Raw genomic sequence first — 20,341 nt, 5'->3', positions numbered from 1 at the left:
GCCCGGTCTATATGAGGACGGTAAGGACCGGTGTGCCAGGTCTATATGAGGACGGTAAGGATCGGGGTGCCAGGTCTATATGAGGACGGTAAGGACCGGTGTGCCAGGTCTATATGAGGAAGGTAAGGATCGGTGTGCCAGGTCTATATGAGGAAGGTAAGGATCGGTGTGCCAGGTCTATATGAGGACGGTAAGGACCGGTGTGCCCGGTCTATATGAGGACGGTAAGGACCGGTGTGCCAGGTCTATATGAGGAAGGTAAGGATCGGTGTGCCAGGTCTATATGAGGAAGGTAAGGATCGGTGTGCCAGGTCTATATGAGGACGGTAAGGATCGGTGTGCCAGGTCTATATGAGGAAGGTAAGGATCGATGTGCCAGGTCTATATGAGGACGGTAAGGATCGTGGTGCCAGGTCTATATGAGGAAGGTAAGGATCGTGGTGCCAGGTCTATATGAGGACGGTAAGGACCGGTGTGCCAGGTCTATATGAGGATGGTAAGGATCGGTGTGCCCGGTCTATATGAGGACGGTAAGAATTAGTGTGCCAGGTCTATATGAGGACGGTAAGGATCGGTGTGCCAGGTCTATATGAGGACGGTAAGGACCGGTGTGCCAGGTCTATATGAGGACGGTAAGGATCGTGGTGCCAGGTCTATATGAGGAAGGTAAGGATCGTGGTGCCAGGTCTATATGAGGACGGTAAGGACCGGTGTGCCAGGTCTATATGAGGATGGTAAGGATCGGTGTGCCCGGTCTATATGAGGACGGTAAGAATTAGTGTGCCAGGTCTATATGAGGACGGTAAGGATCGGTGTGCCAGGTCTATATGAGGACGGTAAGGACCGGTGTGCCAGGTCTATATGAGGACGGTAAGGATCGATGTGCCAGGTCTATATGAGGACGGTAAGAATTAGTGTGCCAGGTCTATATGAGGACGGTAAGAATTAGTGTGCCAGGTCTATATGAGGAAGGTAAGGATCGGTGTGCCAGGTCTATATGAGGACGGTAAGGATCGGTGTGCCAGGTCTATATGAGGACGGTAAGGCTCGGGGTGCCAGGTCTATATGAGGACGGTAAGGATCGGTGTGCCAGGTCTATATGAGGAAGGTAAGGATCGGTGTGCCAGGTCTATATGAGGAAGGTAAGGATCGATGTGCCAGGTCTATATGAGGACGGTAAGAATTAGTGTGCCAGGTCTATATGAGGAAGGTAAGGATCGGTGTGCCAGGTCTATATGAGGACGGTAAGGATCGGTGTGCCAGGTCTATATGAGGAAGGTAAGGATCGGTGTGCCAGGTCTATGGGCCTTATTCTACTTCACTCTTTCTGACAAAATCTTTCTTAGATAGACAAAACCATGTGCACTGCAGGGGGGCAGATGTAAAATGTGCAGAGAGAATTAGATTTGGGTGAGATATTTTGTTTCTGTGCAGGGTAAATACTGGCTGCTTTATTTTTACACTCCAATATAGATCTTTCTTTGAAGTAAAACCCCACCCAAATCTAATTCTCTTTGCACAAGTAACATCTGCCCCACCTGCAGTGCACATGGTTTTGTCCATCTAAGAAGGAATTTGTCAGAAAGAGTGAACTAGAATAACCCCCTATATGAGGACGGTAAGGACCGGTGTGCCCGGTCTATATGAGGACGGTAAGGACCGGTGTGCCAGGTCTATATGAGGACGGTAAGGACCGGTGTGCCAGGTCTATATGAGGACGGTAAGGATCGATGTGCCAGGTCTATATGAGGACGGTAAGAATTAGTGTGCCAGGTCTATATGAGGAAGGTAAGGATCGGTGTGCCAGGTCTATATGAGGACGGTAAGGATCGGTGTGCCAGGTCTATATGAGGAAGGTAAGGATCGGTGTGCCAGGTCTATATGAGGACGGTAAGGACCGGTGTGCCCGGTCTATATGAGGACGGTAAGGACCGGTGTGCCAGGTCTATATGAGGACGGTAAGGATCGGGGTGCCAGGTCTATATGAGGACGGTAAGGACCGGTGTGCCAGGTCTATATGAGGACGGTAAGGACCGGTGTGCCAGGTCTATATGAGGACGGTAAGGATCGATGTGCCAGGTCTATATGAGGACGGTAAGAATTAGTGTGCCAGGTCTATATGAGGAAGGTAAGGATCGGTGTGCCAGGTCTATATGAGGAAGGTAAGGATCGGTGTGCCAGGTCTATATGAGGACGGTAAGGATCGGTGTGCCAGGTCTATATGAGGAAGGTAAGGATCGATGTGCCAGGTCTATATGAGGACGGTAAGGACCGGTGTGCCAGGTCTATATGAGGACGGTAAGGATCGGTGTGCCAGGTCTATATGAGGACGGTAAGGATCGGTGTGCCAGGTCTATATGAGGACGGTAAGGACCGGTGTGCCAGGTCTATATGAGGACGGTAAGGACCGGTGTGCCCGGTCTATATGAGGACGGTAAGGATCGGTGTGTCAGGTCTATATGAGAACGGTAAGGATCGGGGTGCCGGTCTATATGAGGACGGTAAGGCTCGGGGTGCCAGGTCTATATGAGGACGGTAAGGATCGGTGTGCCAGGTCTATATGAGGAAGGTAAGGATCGGTTTGTCAGGTCTATATGAGGACGGTATGGATCGGTGTGCCAGGTCTATATGAGGAAGGTAAGGATCAGTGTGCCAGGTCTATATGAGGAAGGTAAGGATCGTGGTGCCAGGTCTATATGAGGAAGGTAAGGATCGTGGTGCCAGGTCTATATGAGGACGGTAAGGACCGGTGTGCCAGGTCTATATGAGGATGGTAAGGATCGGTGTGCCCGGTCTATATGAGGACGGTAAGGATCGGTGTGCCCGGTCTATATGAGGACGGTAAGGACCGGTGTGCCAGGTCTACATGAGGACGGTAAGGATCGGTGTGCCCGGTCTATATGAGGATGGTAAGGATCGGTGTGCCAGGTCTATATGAGGAAGGTAAGGATCGGTGTGTCAGGTCTATATGAGGACGGTAAGGACCGGTGTGCCAGGTCTATATGAGGACGGTAAGGATCGGTGTGCCCGGTCTATATGAGGATGGTAAGGATCGGGGTGCCAGGTCTATATGAGGATGGTATATTCCTCCCTATATATTAAACATTGCCAGGCCCAGGGAGCACTACATAGCATGCAGCTGTGACACTGGAGTTACTTACCACTATGCCGTATGTGTATGTCCACCTAGATATTGTCTGTCAGCCATCCGGACAGCAGAGCTTGCAATCTATACTCCCTACCACATGTACAAGCACACACATTCAGGCTAGGGGTCATTTTGTTAAGAGCCAATTAAACGGCCAGTATATATCTGTGTGGGAGGAAGCTGGAGTACCCAGAGGAAACCCACGTAAGCACAGAGAGAATATACAAACTCCACACATATGTTCTGCTGTGGAAACTAACATCCTGTGGACAACTTTTGAAGAGAAGCTCTGTATCGTGTCTCAGGAGAGGCGTTATAAAGGATGTCTTGCTGCATGCCGGCTGGGCAGGGAGCCGGATTGGATTGGCTAGGAGTCCGGGGGTACACATCTGTAGTACTAGGCGGCCCCCCTCCTACAGTACCGCTGTACTGTATCACCCTATGCACTAGTAGCTCCCCAGATGATCGCTCAGCCCTAATTAAGTCCATCACATCGGATCGAGCCGCATTACGTCAAAAATGTCCACAGTGCCCCCCCCCCCCCCCCCAATGGATAACGACTGGGAATTGGGAGCCCAAGTGTTTTGACACAGAAATTTACTAAAGAATGTTGTGTTGACCTTCGTGTCGACATGTACATGTCAACCTAATAGCCTTGTCGACCTTTTGAACAAGTCAATCTATTAGCTTTCAAACCAATTAATGACGACACACTGATCTACCCACACTGCGTGGTTACCATGGGCAACGCCTCCGCTCGCTTCTATGAGGTATGATGTTGCTCCTCCCCCTTTCTCCATAGGACAAAGCGAGGGAAAGGGGGCGGAGCTTGAGGAGTGAGCGACGTTCATTGGCGCCATCAGGAGGCCCAGCAGGAGCACGCACGCACGCCTGTAGTCAGTCACGTGCTACAGCGTGCGGCAGCCACGCCCCAGGGTGACGCGTTGACGTCGGCACGCCGGTTTAGGAGCCGGGCGGCAGCAGCGGGTGTCGGGAGGAGCTGAGGTGGGCACCCGGCGGGTCTCACGCACGGCGGCCGCAGCGCGGGGACATGGGGCTGTCGGGGAGCGACGACGTCACCGTCCCGGAGGATGAGGTCACTTCTGCCGCCAAATCCAAGGTGGGTGCGGGGACGCGTGCGGTGTGCCGGCCGGGTTGAGTCTATTTTATAGTGGGCTAAAGGACCTTGTCCCTCCAGGCACTATGATTTAGCCCACTCAATACAAATAGGCTATATCCTAGTGGGCTAAAGGACAGGTCCTTCTGTTCACACTGATTTAGCCTACTCAATAAAACTAGGCTATTTCTTAGTGGGCTAAAGGACCTGGTCCCTCTATCCACTTTGATTTAGCCCATTCATTAAAGTTAGGCTATTTCCTAGTGGGATAAAGGACCGGTCCCTCTATCCACTTTGATTTAGCCAATTCAATAAAATTAGGCTATTTCCTAGTGGTCTAAAAGACTCACTTAAAGAACCAGGTCCTTTAGGTCACTTGATTATAGCCCATTTTATATAAGTAGGCTAAATCCAAGTGGGCAAAGGGACCCGATATTTTATGAACATCTGGTGTAAAGGACCAGGTCCTTTAGGCCACTTGATTATATCCCATTGTATATAAGTAGGCTAAATCCAAGTGGGCAAAGGGACCTGATATTTTATCAGCATCTGGTCTAAAGGACCAGGTCCTTTAGGCCACTTGATTATATCCCATTGTATATAAGTAGGCTAAATCCAAGTGGGCAAAGGGACCTGATATTTTATGATCATCTGGTGTAAAGGACCAGGTCCTTTAGGCCACTTGATTATAGCCCATTTTATATAAGTAGGCTAAATCCAAGTGTGCAAAGGGACCTGTTATTTTATGAGCATCTGGTGTAAAGGACCAGGTCCTGTAGGCCACTTGATTATAGCCCATTTTATATAAGTAGGGTAAATCCAAGTGGGCAAAGGGACCCGATATTTTATGAGCATCTGGTGTAAAGGACCAGGTCCTGTAGGCCACTTGATTATAGCCCATTTTATATAAGTAGGCTAAATCCAAGTGGGTAGAGGGACCTGATATTTTATGAGCATCTGGTCTAAAGGACCAGGTCCTTTAGGCCACTTGATTCCAGCCCATTTTATAAAAGTAGGCTAAATCCAAGTGGGCAGAGGGACCTGATATTTTATGAGCATCTGGTGTAAAGGACCAGGTCCTTTAGGCCACTTGATTATATCCCATTGTATATAAGTAGGCTAAATCCAAGTGGGCAGAGGGACCTGATATTTTATGAGCATCTGGTCTAAAGGACCAGGTCCTTTAGGCCACTTGATTATATCCCATTGTATATAAGTAGGCTAAATCCAAGTGGGCAAAGGGACCTGATATTTTATGATCATCTGGTGTAAAGGACCAGGTCCTGTAGGCCACTTGATTATAGCCCATTTTATATAAGTAAGCTAAATCCAAGTGGGCAAAGGGACCTGATATTTTATTAGCATCTGGTGTAAAGGACCAGGTCCTTTAGGCCACTTGATTCCAGCCCATTTTATATAAGTAGGCTAAATCCAAGTGGGCAGAGGGACCTGATATTTTATGAGCATCTGGTGTAAAAGGACCAGGTCCTTTAGGCCACTTGATTCCAGCCCATTTTATATAAGTAGGCTAAATCCAAGTGGGCAGAGGGACCTGATATTTTATGAGCATCTGGTGTAAAGGACCAGGTCCTTTAGGCCACTTGATTCCAGCCCATTTTATAAAAGTAGGCTAAATCCAAGTGGGCAGAGGGACCTGATATTTTATGAGCATCTGGTGTAAAGGACCAGGTCCTTTAGGCCACTTGATTCCAGCCCATTGTATATAAGTAGGCTAAATCCAAGTGGGCAGAGGGACCTGATATTTTATGAGCATCTGGTCTAAAGGACCAGGTCCTTTAGGCCACTTGATTATATCCCATTGTATATAATTAGGCTAAATCCAAGTGGGCAAAGGGACCTGATATTTTATGATCATCTGGTGTAAAGGACCAGGTCCTTTAGGCCACTTGATTATAGCCCATTTTATATAAGTAGGCTAAATCCAAGTGGGCAAAGGGACCTGATATTTTATGAGCATCTGGTGTAAAGGACCAGGTCCTTTAGGCCACTTGATTATAGCCCATTTTATATAAGTAGGGTAAATCCAAGTGGGCAAAGGGACCCGATATTTTATGAGCATCTGGTGTAAAGGACCAGGTCCTGTAGGCCACTTGATTATAGCCCATTTTATATAAGTAGGCTAAATCCAAGTGGGTAGAGGGACCTGATATTTTATGAGCATCTGGTCTAAAGGACCAGGTCCTTTAGGCCACTTGATTCCAGCCCATTTTATAAAAGTAGGCTAAATCCAAGTGGGCAGAGGGACCTGATATTTTATGAGCATCTGGTGTAAAGGACCAGGTCCTTTAGGCCACTTGATTATATCCCATTGTATATAAGTAGGCTAAATCCAAGTGGGCAGAGGGACCTGATATTTTATGAGCATCTGGTCTAAAGGACCAGGTCCTTTAGGCCACTTGATTATATCCCATTGTATATAAGTAGGCTAAATCCAAGTGGGCAAAGGGACCTGATATTTTATGATCATCTGGTGTAAAGGACCAGGTCCTGTAGGCCACTTGATTATAGCCCATTTTATATAAGTAAGCTAAATCCAAGTGGGCAAAGGGACCTGATATTTTATTAGCATCTGGTGTAAAGGACCAGGTCCTTTAGGCCACTTGATTCCAGCCCATTTTATATAAGTAGGCTAAATCCAAGTGGGCAGAGGGACCTGATATTTTATGAGCATCTGGTGTAAAAGGACCAGGTCCTTTAGGCCACTTGATTCCAGCCCATTTTATATAAGTAGGCTAAATCCAAGTGGGCAGAGGGACCTGATATTTTATGAGCATCTGGTGTAAAGGACCAGGTCCTTTAGGCCACTTGATTCCAGCCCATTTTATAAAAGTAGGCTAAATCCAAGTGGGCAGAGGGACCTGATATTTTATGAGCATCTGGTGTAAAGGACCAGGTCCTTTAGGCCACTTGATTCCAGCCCATTGTATATAAGTAGGCTAAATCCAAGTGGGCAGAGGGACCTGATATTTTATGAGCATCTGGTCTAAAGGACCAGGTCCTTTAGGCCACTTGATTATATCCCATTGTATATAATTAGGCTAAATCCAAGTGGGCAAAGGGACCTGATATTTTATGATCATCTGGTGTAAAGGACCAGGTCCTTTAGGCCACTTGATTATAGCCCATTTTATATAAGTAGGCTAAATCCAAGTGGGCAAAGGGACCTGATATTTTATGAGCATCTGGTGTAAAGGACCAGGTCCTTTAGGCCACTTGATTATATCCCATTGTATATAAGTAGGCTAAATCCAAGTGGGCAAAGGGACCTGATATTTTATGAGCATCTGGTGTAAAGGACCAGGTCCTTTAGGCCACTTGATTATATCCCATTGTATATAAGTAGGCTAAATCCAAGTGGGCAGAGGGACCTGATATTTTATGAGCATCTGGTCTAAAGGACCAGGTCCTTTAGGCCACTTGATTATATCCCATTGTATATAAGTAGGCTAAATCCAAGTGGGCAAAGGGACCTGATATTTTATGATCATCTGGTGTAAAGGACCAGGTCCTGTAGGCCACTTGATTATAGCCCATTTTATATAAGCAGGCTAAATCCAAGTGGGCAGAGGGACCTGATATTTTATGAGCATCTGGTCTAAAGGACCAGGTCCTGTAGGCCACTTGATTCCAGCCCATTTTATGTAAGTATGCTAAATCCAAAAGTACATCACATTTTACAAGACACTTGCGTAAAGAACCAGGTCCTTTAGACCACAAGTTTGTAGCCCATTTAGACATAGCTAGGCTAAATCCTAGTGGGTAAAGGGAGGGTGTGTTGTGTGCCCAGGCACGCCATAAATGTCCGACACCCCCCCCCCCCCCCACACACACACAAACCGTGTTTTCTTTTCAAATGTGAATACATCAGCCTTGCAGAAGAGAAGTGCGGGGTGAAGCTATCAGCCACACTCCTCTAGGTGGAGAGCTTGTGGGCGTAGTTGGATTTCTCAGGCCAGTGGAGTCAGGGGGTGGGAGGAAGGATAGTTACCACCGGGTGCCACTGCCAGCAAGTGTAGATCCATGGCAGGAGACGGTTATGGGACTAGCTTGGTTCTCACAGATGAGGAGAAGCGAATCAGCTGTATTCATGGGTAACCAGTGGGACACTGAATAGCGGGCAATTGGTATGCACTGACTGAAGCACCACAGATCAGAGAATGGAACAAGCTGTGGGTGCTACTGAAACAGATGAGGTTGCATACAACAAGTGGTGGGGGCAATGGATGGAACATGGAGGCGAGAAGAGAGGGAGTGAAATAAAGACAGGATAGTACAAAAACAGGAGGAAAGGATACGGAAAGGAAAACTGGCAGAAAGGACACATATATTGGCACATTTAGGTAGAAGGGGCACAGACAAAGGCTCTGAGAGCCAGAAGAGGAACAGATAGTCATAACAGGGCACAGTCAAGGCCCCCATACCCTATGTGATTTTGGCCCGATTTCACTCGAATCTTGCCCAAATTGCATGTGAATGACATCTGATCCAATGCGCGGTCCCGTGCGTTCAGATCAGAGCTGGAGAGCATACATACATACACACACATACATACAGCAGATAACCCTTATGTGCAGCCGTCAGCGGCACATCGAGGGTGCTTCTCAGCACCCACTATGTATCACATCCGATGTAGGGGGAGTGGGGGCACTAAGAGCCAGGCGGATGAATGAAATTAAGAAACCTCCGCCTGCAGCTTCCAGGGATTTATTACATCCAGTGCCATATAGTATGTGAGCTCTCCCGAGGAGCTGCCAGGGTAATCAGGTCAGACTTGGATTTTAGAGGCACAAGGAGGCAGAATGGGGGACGGATACAAAAGGAACTATGGGACACAAATTGTGTAACTGATTGGTTTAGGTGGCACAATAAATTACTTAAAAGTTGTAAATGGGTCACTTCACAGATATATATATTTCTAAATAAAAATGGTATAAATCCAAGTGTGCCTATACACAGAGGTTTGAATCAGACATCTGTCAGTTGTGGGATGGCACCTTCAGGGACGGTGCAAGGCACCGGAGCGGCCCAGGCGTGGGTGATGCATCCGCCGCTGCCACGTCGCACCACAGGGGGGTGTTATAGGACCGCGTGGGCGGGGGGGGAGGGTTGTGATGCAGTTGCCGCATTGCTCCATGGGAGGGAAGGGGCTGGCAGTTGATGCGGCAAGGGCAGCTGTGTTAATCCATGGGGGTAGCAGGGGGTGGGGGAGAGTTGCACTGCTTACCTTGAGCCAGGGGGGGTCCAGCGCCCAAGTGCCGCCCTCCAGTGGGCGGTACCCCAGGCAAATGCCTAAAGTTGCCTAGTGGTGGCGCCTGGCCTGGCCAACTTGTGGGGTTACGTGATCTCCAGTGGGCGGTACCCCAGGCAAATGCCTAAAGTTGCCTAGTGGTGGCGCCTGGCCTGGCCAACTTGTGGGGTTACGTGATCTCCTAATTGGTCTTTTCAAGCCTCCTTTAACTGTTATTTCAAATGATGTACACAAACGAAGTCCATACAATCATTTTTATTAGTCTTTTTTTTCAAAAAGTAGAATTCAATGAAGATTTTCAGTGCACAATTGATGGTTAAAGATGGAGTAAGTGTTTTTTAGGGAGAGAGACTGCACCAGGTGGAGAGGGGGAAGAGAGAGCCTGTCAGAGGGAGAGAGAGGCGAGCAGGGGAGAGAAAAAGTGGATGGACAGAAGGGGCGAGAGGGTGACGGAGGGTTGGAGAGAGAGAGCATAGGCTAGAGAAAAGAGAACTGGTAGAGAGCGAGAAAGAGCAAAAACATGGGGCAGTGATGGGGGTGAGTTGAAGAGGGCGATGGGAAGTGGTAATGTAACAAGGGGCAAGGTGAAATGGATTGAGGTGACAGTGGGCTAGAGGGCTGGGCAGTGAGATGATGTGAAAGGGCGATGTGGGAATAGAAGGCAGATCTCCTTTTACCAGCATCAATAGGTCTCCCATACATTAGCGCTGTGCTCTCATGCAAGTAACCATCTGCCTGGCTCCGCTGCTCCCCATCTCCCTAACCGCTCCTGCATGTCTCCCTCCCCTTGCCCGCCATTGCCAGCTCATGTCAGGGTCAGAAGAGCTCGTCCCCGGGGACCCTAATTTTCTTTTTAAAATGAGTTCCAGGTCACAATTTAGGGTCAAATACTACATGCTATAGCAGGTAGGATGTGCAGGCTTTGAGGGACATGCCTATGATTGTGAGAGCAGGAAGGGGTGGTGGGAAGGATGCAGAGACGGATTTAGGCTCAATGGGGCCCTAGGCAAGAAACCGGTTTGGGGGGTTATCCAAACAATCCATAGCTCTATATTTCCATTCAAGCTCCCCTCGTTATTTTATTATTATTAATGACCCTTAAACAATATGCCACACACAAAGTAATGCCCCTTACACATTATGCCCAACACCGTAATGCCTCTTACACAACCAGTGATCGTGCTAGGTGCAAAAATGTGTGGGGCCCAGGTACCCCTCACTTTATACAGTTGGGACCCCACTTCACTGTTTATGGGTTCCATTACATAGTCTGCCTTTGATCTACCCAATCTACCGTCACTACAATGCCTCTTAGGTGGGGCAGAAGAAAGAGTAAGTGGTTTGATAGACAAAAAGGGTGTCTGGGAAAGAGCAAAAAATTGAGAGGAGCTAGAAAGAGGGAGAGGGGGATTCAAGAAAAAGAAATGCGAAAGGGGAATAGCAAGATAAAGGGAGGAGTGCGAGCAGAGAGAATGTCAATGAGCGAGAGACAGAAAGGAGAGACAGAGGGCCAAATGTAATAGGTTGAGAGCAGAGTTCGCAAAATTTTAGCCCTAACTGCGGACCCCTAAACTGAGTGGGTCCCCAGGGATGCCTCGCGCACTGCTGCAGCTGGTGTATAAGGAAAACTGATAAATCCCCCCCAGTGTCCCATGTGGGAAGAGTGCTGCAGCCGCCATCCTGTGCTCTTGTGCCCTGATCTGCAGCATGGCAGAGCCGGACACCCACGCTGCTCCCCAGGGCCTGCTGGAGCTCTCCTCCCTGGGCCAACCACTGCTGCCAGAGCTCTGCTCCCTAGGTCTCTCTGCCGGAGCACTCCTGCTCCCTGGACCACCCGCCACTGCTGTCTGAACTCTCCTCCCTGGGTCATCCGCTGCTGCAACTGGGGGCCTGCTGTCGGAGTACTGCTGCTCCCGATGCTACCTGCCACCAGTGCTCTACTGCTCCCCAGTGCTGGCAGCTGGTGCTATTACAGGTGAGCACGGGCTGCCAGCGCTGGGAAGCATGCCTTTGCGGAACTGTAAAAGCCAGTGCATGGAAGGCTGATGCTGGAGCAAGACCTGCCTTCGCCTCACCCCCCTCCCCTCCCCTCACCCCATCTCTTTACTCTTTTTCTATCTCTAATGTCTGGCAGTGACCACATTTGAAATGTCTGCTAAGAGGGGAGCAGGAGCGTTGCTATAGGGCAGAAGTATCAACCAATGTTAAGTGCATATCTGCACCTAATGCTGGTTAACTGGGGGGATTACGGTTTTTTATATGTATTAACAGCACGCCTAATGGGCTCTAGGGACAGCCTGAAGAGTAACGCTCGGCGCAGCTGTCCTCTGTAATCCCCCCCCAGCAATTAGCGGCCAGGGCGATGTATTAACAGCCGCTTCTTCAGCTTAGGGCTAGTGTTGTCCTTTCCCAACTGTGGGGACAGCACTAGCCCTGCTGCTGGCTGTGGGCTGCGCTGGAGATCTTGCGATAATGTCAAGATCTTGTGCATGCCCAGAGAGCCGGCCAGGGGAGAGGTTTTTTTTTTACAATGCGCTCGCGCAGTGCTGCCTGGCCGCCAATAAGGAGAGCTGAGGAGACAGGAAGTAACATCTCTCCTTATCGACAGCCGCCTGCATCATACATCAAGGTTATAAGCGTGCCCACTTCTCTTCGTTATGCAGGAGAAGCGGGACCTGTTATTTTAAACGTATATAGCCCCATTAATAAATCTGCCCCTATGTGGTGGAACATTTGTGGACATTATCTGTAATGGTGTTACTTTAGGAATTGTGTGTGTGTGTGTGGGGGGGGGGGGGGACACACTACTGGAGGCATCATACAGTATGTATAAGCAGGAGTACTGGGGCACTACGGTGTGTGGCATAAATTGTGGGCATTACGGTGTGTGGCATGTTGTGTTATGGGCATAATGGTGTGGTATGTTGTATAATGGGCATGACTGTGCGTGGCATAATGCCTAACAGGCATTATGGTGTGCGTAACCCTGGCTCAGTGTGTCCAAGTGGTTCTAGCTGGTGTAGTGTGTTTAAGTGGCACTACTGTGTGGTGTAATGTGAATTTGTACTATTACGCGGCCATACCCTGAATCTAAAAAAAAAAATGTCGTGGGGTTCTTCTCCTCCTGCCCCCCCCCCCCTCCCCTCATGACCATCCCAGAGTGGTCCTGATTCCCAAGATATGGAGGACACGCACCAGGCTCTTGAGCCGGCCCTGGTTTCCAAAATACAGGGGACAAAATGAATAGGGGTCCCCCGTATTTTGGGGACCAGCACCAGGCTCCACTAGAAGGGGGTGTAATGCCGTAGCCAGGGAACACTCTCGATGGGGTCCCATGGCCAAAACATTACCCACCCTAACTAATCAACCCAGGCCTGGGCTGAAGCCCGAGGCTATCCCCTGCACCCCTGAGCGGTGGGTGCAGGGTTGATAGCTTGTTTAAACCGTAAAAATAGGAATTTAATACCTACCGGTAATTCCTTTTCACAAAGTCCTTATGGGATACTGGGCATCGTCTTAAGACCTTGGGTATTAGAGGGTACCTGCAAGGACTTAAGACTTTTCCCAGTATCCCACAAGCCTGCCCCACTTGGGAGAACCACAGGTACCAGCATGTGGGGCATTAATGGCTCGCCAGTACCCAGTGGCGTAACTAGATATATGTGGGCCCCATAGCAAAAGTTTTTAAGGATCCCTATTTATCATCTAATGCTGAAAAATGTATACAGCACATGATACTTTGACAGGCAAGATAGGCCCCATAGCAGCTGCACCCCCTGCACCTATGGTAGTTACGCCCTTGCTGGTACCTATAGCCCCCCTATAAAAAAAAAACACAGGTTTTTAAATATTTTATTAAACTTCATCTTGTCTTCACCCAGGGGGGCTCCTGCCCCCCCCAGGGCTTTTGCGGAGTCTTCACCTGGGGCAGCTCTTTTGCATGGCCTCCACCACCTCTCAGGGATTGTTCTTCTGGAGCTCTTCTCTGCTCCCCCTCCGCCATCGGACTGGCTGCCCCGTCTTGAACTGGTTAATATAGCCAGCTCCAGGGGTTGGGGCAATGACAAGCCATGATTGTCTGGCCGTGGCCATTTTAAATTTTTATTTCCTCCGCACCGCTGGATGAGGGGGACCAAGACCACCGCTGATACAAGGCCACCACAAGGGTCAGTTTATTTAGGGTGAGGAGGGGTTCGGAAGTGCCACGAGTGGGGGAGGGTCCGGGTGCTGCAAGTGGGGGCGGAATTGCCGTGAGTGGGGAAGGGGTCCGGGTGCTGCATCTGGGCATCTCAGGGTGAGAAGGGAGCTGGGCATCTTGGAAGAGGTGCACAGGGCATCTTAGAGGTAGAGGGGTGCTTCTAGCGGTTAGCGCTAGCGGGTAGGGGATCCCTGTTGCGTATGAGAAGTCACCACGGAGTCCCTGCGGCAGATGGGAACTAGTAGTTCCATCCGCCGCAGGGTCCCCGCCGCTGATCTCACATAAGCTGCAGGGACCCCGTCGCTGATCTCACATAAGCTGCAGGGACCCCCTGCCTGCTGGTGGGTGGCATGCAGCGGGGTCTGGCAGCACAGGGTCGGTAGCGCTGGCCGGCAGGGGGTCCCTGCAGCGGGTCCCTGCAGCGTATGTGAAGTCAGCGCCAGGGTCTCTGCGGCAGATGGGAACTAATAGTTCCCATCCACTGCAGGAACACTGCTGATAATCTCACATACGTTGCAGGGACCCCCTGTCCGCCATCGCTGCCCGCCAGACAGGAAGTTCCCGCTGGTCAGAGCTTCCTGCTGCAGGCAGACAGTGAGAGTTGGGCGGCCAGGTACCTGAGACATTATAGGAACGAAGTGGCTGTGTGACCGGCCGGGCTGACCCCTTCAGTGATCGCTCAGAAGCCACCACACAGCAGAGATGTACAAGGCGTTCTGAGTGATCAGTTTAAATTTACAGGCAGGGCTGTTATTCATCGGGGTCCCGCGGGGCTGCGCATCCATATCGCTTTGTGGGTTACACACACAGCGATATTCAGCCACTTTTTAAGCGGTTTAGTAAAATTATGTAAAATCGCTCAGAAAGTGGCTGATTATCGGTCCGTGTGTAGGGCCCATTAGTTCAGTATAATATAATAAGAGGGAGAGGCAGAAGTGCCCCACTCACAGCCAGCAGCGGGAGAGGAATAAGAGGGAGAGGCAGCAGTGCCCCACTCACAGCCAGCAGCGGGAGAGGAATAAGAGGGAGAGGCAGCAGTGCCCCACTCACAGCCAGCAGCGGGGGAGGAATAAGAGGGAGAAGCAGCAGTGCCCCACTTACAGCCAGCAGCGGGAGAGGAATAAGAGGGAGAGGCGGCAGTGCCCCACTCACAGCCAGCAGCGGGAGAGGAATAAGAGGGAGAGGCGGCAGTGCCCCACTCACAGCCAGCAGCGGGAGAGGAATAAGAGGGAGAGGCGGCAGTGCCCCACTCACAGCCAGAAGCGGGAGAGGAATAAGAGGGAGAGGCAGCAGTGCCCCACTCACAGCCAGCAGCGGGAGAGGAATAAGAGGGAGAGGCAGCAGTGCCCCACTCACAGCCAGCAGCGGGAGAGGAATAAGAGGGAGAGGCAGCAGTGCCCCACTCACAGCCAGCAGCGGGAGAGGAATAAGAGGGAGAGGCAGCAGTGCCCCACTCACAGCCAGCAGCGGGAGAGGAATAAGAGGGAGAGGCAGCAGTGCCCCACTCACAGCCAGCAGCGGGGGAGGAATAAGAGGGAGAAGCAGCAGTGCCCCACTTACAGCCAGCAGCGGGAGAGGAATAAGAGGGAGAGGCGGCAGTGCCCCACTCACAGCCAGCAGCGGGAGAGGAATAAGAGGGAGAGGCGGCAGTGCCCCACTCACAGCCAGCAGCGGGAGAGGAATAAGAGGGAGAGGCGGCAGTGCCCCACTCACAGCCAGAAGCGGGAGAGGAATAAGAGGGAGAGGCAGCAGTGCCCCACTCACAGCCAGCAGCGGGAGAGGAATAAGAGGGAGAGGCAGCAGTGCCCCACTCACAGCCAGAAGCGGGAGAGGAATAAGAGGGAGAGGCAGCAGTGCCCCACTCACAGCCAGCAGCGGGAGAGGAATAAGAGGGAGAGGCAGCAGTGCCCCACTCACAGCCAGCAGCGGGAGAGGAATAAGAGGGAGAGGCAGCAGTGTTTTATGAGTGTCAGAGAGGGAGGAAAGGGAAAGAGCGGGAAGGAGAAAAAGGAGAAAGACTAGGGGCAGAGAGAGAAATAAAGAGGAGATGAGAGCTATTGCTGACAGAAAGAGAGGCGCAGGGGAGAGAGGAGAGGCAGTAGGGGAGCGACAAGCGAGAGCACATAAGAGAAGGGGGGGGGGGGAGAGAGAAAAGGGGTTGAGGAGTCAGCAAAAAAAAGGAGGGGAGAGTTGACACAGAGGCGGGTGAGAGAGGGGATAGGAGGCAGTGTTGGGGAGGAGAAGGAGGGAGGAGGAGAGGCAAGAAGGGTGGTGAGGGAGAGTAGGTGTTTGTGTTTCGAGGGGAGCCCCCCCAGTACAAACAGTAGTGTAGTAGGTCTCCTCTGCCCAGGCACCAGTGGCGCAGGTCTCGTGTGCCATCATCCTCACTGGTAGTGCAGGGTCTCTTGTACAGCCACTGAAGGGAGGGGGCAGGTAATTAAGGGGGGGGGGGGGGGTTGGGCAGTCGGTTGGCAGAGCAGCCATGCCCGATCGGCAATATTAATATAAAAAAACACCTGGAGAATAAAAAGAATGCAGGGGATTGCCTTCCAGGGCCATGGGGCCCCCCAAGCGGCCGTGACCCATAGCGGTGCCATCCCCCTGTACCCTCTGTAGTTACGCCACTGCTCAAAAGCGTTATGTGATGGGACCCAAAAACTGTACCTTGAGTAGGACCTCAACTTAACAAAGAGGGGTCCCGGGGACACACACTTTATTTTTCACTGAGTGCGATTACTGTGACTAGGAGGGAGGGGGGGACACTGCTGCCGAGTAGGAGACCAGAGGTGGGGCACAGTTAGGAGAAGGGGGGGACAATGCAACTGGGTGTGAAGCCAGTGGGAAGGGGAATGAAACACTGTGGTCGGTTGTGATAGGGTGCAGTCTCTTGGGTGGGGGGGGGGGGTCAGAAGAAAGAGTGAGTGGAGTGATGTCAAAGAGGGTGTTGGGGAAACACAGCAAAAGAGGAGCAAGAAAGGGCAAGGGGTGCGAGAAAGGGAGAGGGCTTCTTGGAAAAAGTGGTGTGAGGGGTAGGGTGTCAGAGAAAGGAAGAAGAGCAAAAGAGGGACAGAGTTACAAGCAGGAGTAAGAACGTCAGGGAGGGAGAGAGAGAAAGATGGGAGCAAGAGTGAGCGTGTCAGGGAGAGAATGGGGGAGAGAAGGTGCCTGGGAAAGAAAACGAGAGTGTCAAAGATGAAGTAAGAGATGGTGTCAGGAAGAGAACGAAAGAGACAGCACCAGGGAGAGAGAGGAAGCGTGGTGAAAGATGGGGAGGAAAGAGACAGACTGTGGCAGAGTGGGGGTTGAGAAAGAGTGGGCAGGGGGGAAGAGAGCAGAGGAGAGAAAAAAAAGTCAGCAGCAGGGAAGAGAGAGAGGGTGAGAAAAAGGGGAAAGAGGGAAAAAGAAGGGTGAAGAAGGCAAGAGGGGGCAACACAAAAGGGGGAGAGGAGGCAGGTCTCATTCTCACCAGCATTGGTGGGGTTCCCTTTCACCAGCGCTGTCCCCTGGGCTCTCCTGCTTTGCAGCTGGGCAGAACACAGTGCATCCCCGAGGACCCCCGCACAGCTGGCCCCTGGCTCTCCTGCTGTGCTATAGAACAGCGCATCCCGGGGACCCATCAATTTTGTAAAAGTAAGTCCCAGCACTCTTTTGGTGTGAAGGCTGCTGGCACCGGGTGTGAAATGGAAGGAGGAAGGTTGCTGGTCCTGGGTGTGAAATATGGGGAGGACGCTGTGTGTGCAGGCTGCTAGCACCAGGTAGGAGATGAATGGAGGGGCAGGGTGCAGGCGCCGGGTGTTGGATGGAGGAGGAGGGAAGGGTGCAGCTGTTGGGTGTCCAGGGAGTGAGAAGCGGATGGGGGTGTGCCGCCGGGTGAGAACGGGGAGTGCCACACAGGTTAAGAACCAGGCAGGTTTGGGAGAAACAGGAAGTAAGTGGTGGGGGGTGCCCACCGGTTGAGAAGCTGGGGGGTGCCCGCCAGACAGGTGAGAAGTGGGGGTTGGTGGGAAGCAGGGAATGCAAGGGGGGTATGCCGAGTAGGTGAGAAGCAAGGGGTGGTGCCCGGGTAAGCAGGCAGGGGGGTTTGAGATGCCCGCTGGGCGGGTGCGGAAAGGGGGGGGGGGGGGAGTTGAGAGGCGGGGGGATGACCGGGTAAGTGTGGGGGGGAGGGGGTTGTGAGTGTCCGCCAGATAGGTGAGAAGCAAGGGGGGGGGGGGAGGGGATGTGTGTGGTGAGAAGCAGGAGGGGCCACAGGGTAAGAACAGGGGACAGGGGGTTTCCCCGTGCAGGTGAGAGGCAAGGGGTGGTGCCCGGGTAAGCAGGCAGGGGGTTTGAGATGCCCGCTGGGCGGGTGCGGGAAGGGGGGGGGGGGAGTTGAGAGGCGGGGGGATGACCGGGTAAGTGTGGGGGGGAGGGGGTTGTGAGTGTCCGCCAGATAGGTGAGAAGCAGGGGGGGGGGGGGGGGGGGGGAATGTGTGTGGTGAGAAGCAGGAGGGGCCACAGGGTAAGAACAGGGGACAGGGGGTTTCACCGTGCAGGTGAGAGGCAAGGGTGGTGCCTGGGTAAGTACGGTAGAAGCAGAGGGGGGATGATGCTGGAGGGGAGATAAGCAGGGGGTTTGGGGTGCCTAGGTAAGAAGGGGGGGGGGGCGCCGTCAGATGGGTGAGAATTGCGGGGGGGTGGCCGGGTCAGGAGATGGAGAAGCGGGGAGGGGGTATGCCAGGTAAGAAGCAGGGAGGGGGTGCCCGTCGGGCCGGAAGAAAGGGGTGCCATAGGATAAGAATGGGGGGGCGTGGGGGGTGCTGCCTGGTGAGAAGCTGGTGGGGTGCCAACCGTACAGGAGAGAGGAGAGAGGAAAGGGGGGGTGTGGGGGGGGGAGCCCCTGGCCGGGCGGGTGGGAAGCGGGTGGTGACGAAGGGTAAGAACGGGAGTGGAGGGTGCCGACGGCCTAGAAGGTGCCCGTCGAGAGGGGGGGAATTGTGCCGCCGGGATAAGGATGGGTGGTAAGAACAGAGGTCAGGGGGGAGTGCCCACCGGGCGGGTGAGAAGCATGGAGGAGGGGGCACCTGGGTAAGTAAGGTAGAAGCAGTGAGGGGCTGCCCCCGGATGGGCGAGAAGCAGGGGGTTTGGGGTGCCTGGGTAAGTAGGGGGAGTGTGCCGCCAGGAGAGTGCGGGGGGTGCCGCCGGGCAGGAGGTGCCATCAGGCGGGGAGGGGGCACGCCAGGTAAAGTGGGGGGTGGTCCGTCAAGCGGGAAGAAGGGGTCGCCACAGGGTAAGAAGGGGTGTGTGTGTGTGCTGCCGCGTGAGATGCTGGTGGGGATGCCGTCAGGAAGCAGAGGATTTTGGGTGCCTGGGTAAGTAAAGGGGGGAAGGGGTGCCGCAAGATGGGCGAGAAGCTGGTGGTGTGCCAGCCAGACAGGACAGAGGTAAGGGGGGGGCATGCCCCGGTCGAGTAAGAAGCAGGGAGGATGACAAGGTAAGTGGGGGGGGGGGGTCAGGGGGTGAGAAGCCCGTGGGACTAGCCCCGCCGGGGGTGTTTTGAGAAGTGTGGGGGCATTTTGAGCAGTAGGTGTAGTATGCGCAAGGGGGGCAGTATGGGGGTATTTTGTGCAGTAGAGGGTGGTATGTGCAAGGGGGACAGTGCGTGCAAGGGGGACAGTGTGGGGGCAGTATGCGCAGGGGGGACCGTGTGGGGGCAGTATGCGCAGGGGGGGGGCAGTATATGTGCAGGGGGGGGGGGGACAGTATGGGGGTATTTTGTGCAGGAGAGGGCAGTATGCCCAGGGGGGAGACAGTGTGGGGGCAGTATGCGCAGGGGGGGGGGGCAGTATGCGCAGGGGGGGGGGGGCAGTATGCGCAGGGGGGACCGTGTGGGGGCAGTATGCGCAGGGGGGACCGTGTGGGGCCAGTATGCGCAGGAGGGGGCAGTGTAGGGCCAGTATGTGCGGGAGGGGGCAGTATGTGCAGGGGGGACAGTATGGGGGTATTTTGTGCAGGAGGGGGCAGTATGCGCAGGGGCGGACAGTGTGGGGGCAGTATGCGCAGGGGCGGACAGTGTGGGGGCAGTATGCGCAGGGGCGGACAGTGTGGGGGCAGTATGCGCAGGGGCGGACAGTGTGGGGGCAGTATGCGCAGGGGCGGACAGTGTGGGGGCAGTATGCGCAGGGGCAGACAGTGTGGGGGCAGTATGCGCAGGGGCAGACAGTGTGGGGGCAGTATGCGCAGGGGCAGACAGTGTGGGGGCAGTATGCGCAGGGGCAGACAGTGTGGGGGCAGTATGCGCAGGGGCAGACAGTGTGGGGGCAGTATGCGCAGGGGCAGACAGTGTGGGGGCAGTATGCGCAGGGGCAGACAGTGTGGGGGCAGTATGCGCAGGGGCAGACAGTGTGGGGGCAGTATGCGCAGGGGCAGACAGTGTGGGGGCAGTATGCGCAGGGGCAGACAGTGTGGGGGCAGTATGCGCAGGGGCAGACAGTGTGGGGGCAGTATGCGCAGGGGCAGACAGTGTGGGGGCAGTATGCGCAGGGGCAGACAGTGTGGGGGCAGTATGCGCAGGGGCAGACAGTGTGGGGGCAGTATGCGCAGGGGCAGACAGTGTGGGGGCAGTATGCG

General features: G+C 53.0%; 1 protein-coding gene across 1 annotated transcript in view; it reads left to right on the top strand.

The window, feature by feature from the left end:
- The first annotated feature begins 4,072 nt into the window (after window positions 1–4,072).
- The window catches only part of LOC146075959 (eukaryotic translation initiation factor 4E type 2-like), a 25,283-nt gene continuing 9,014 nt past the window's right edge, over window positions 4,073–20,341 (top strand). The window contains exon 1 of the mRNA XM_083185683.1: window positions 4,073–4,268. Within this exon, the coding sequence (XP_083041809.1) occupies window positions 4,200–4,268 (69 nt within the window). The 5' untranslated portion in view covers window positions 4,073–4,199. The remainder of the gene's footprint in view (window positions 4,269–20,341) is intronic.

This window comes from Crinia signifera, chromosome 4 (genome assembly GCF_055691185.1).
Source record: "Crinia signifera chromosome 4, ASM5569118v1, whole genome shotgun sequence".
Lineage (NCBI taxonomy): Eukaryota > Metazoa > Chordata > Amphibia > Anura > Myobatrachidae > Crinia > Crinia signifera.
The sequence above is the reverse complement of the archived record's forward strand: the minus strand, read 5'-3'. Positions and strand labels throughout refer to the sequence as shown.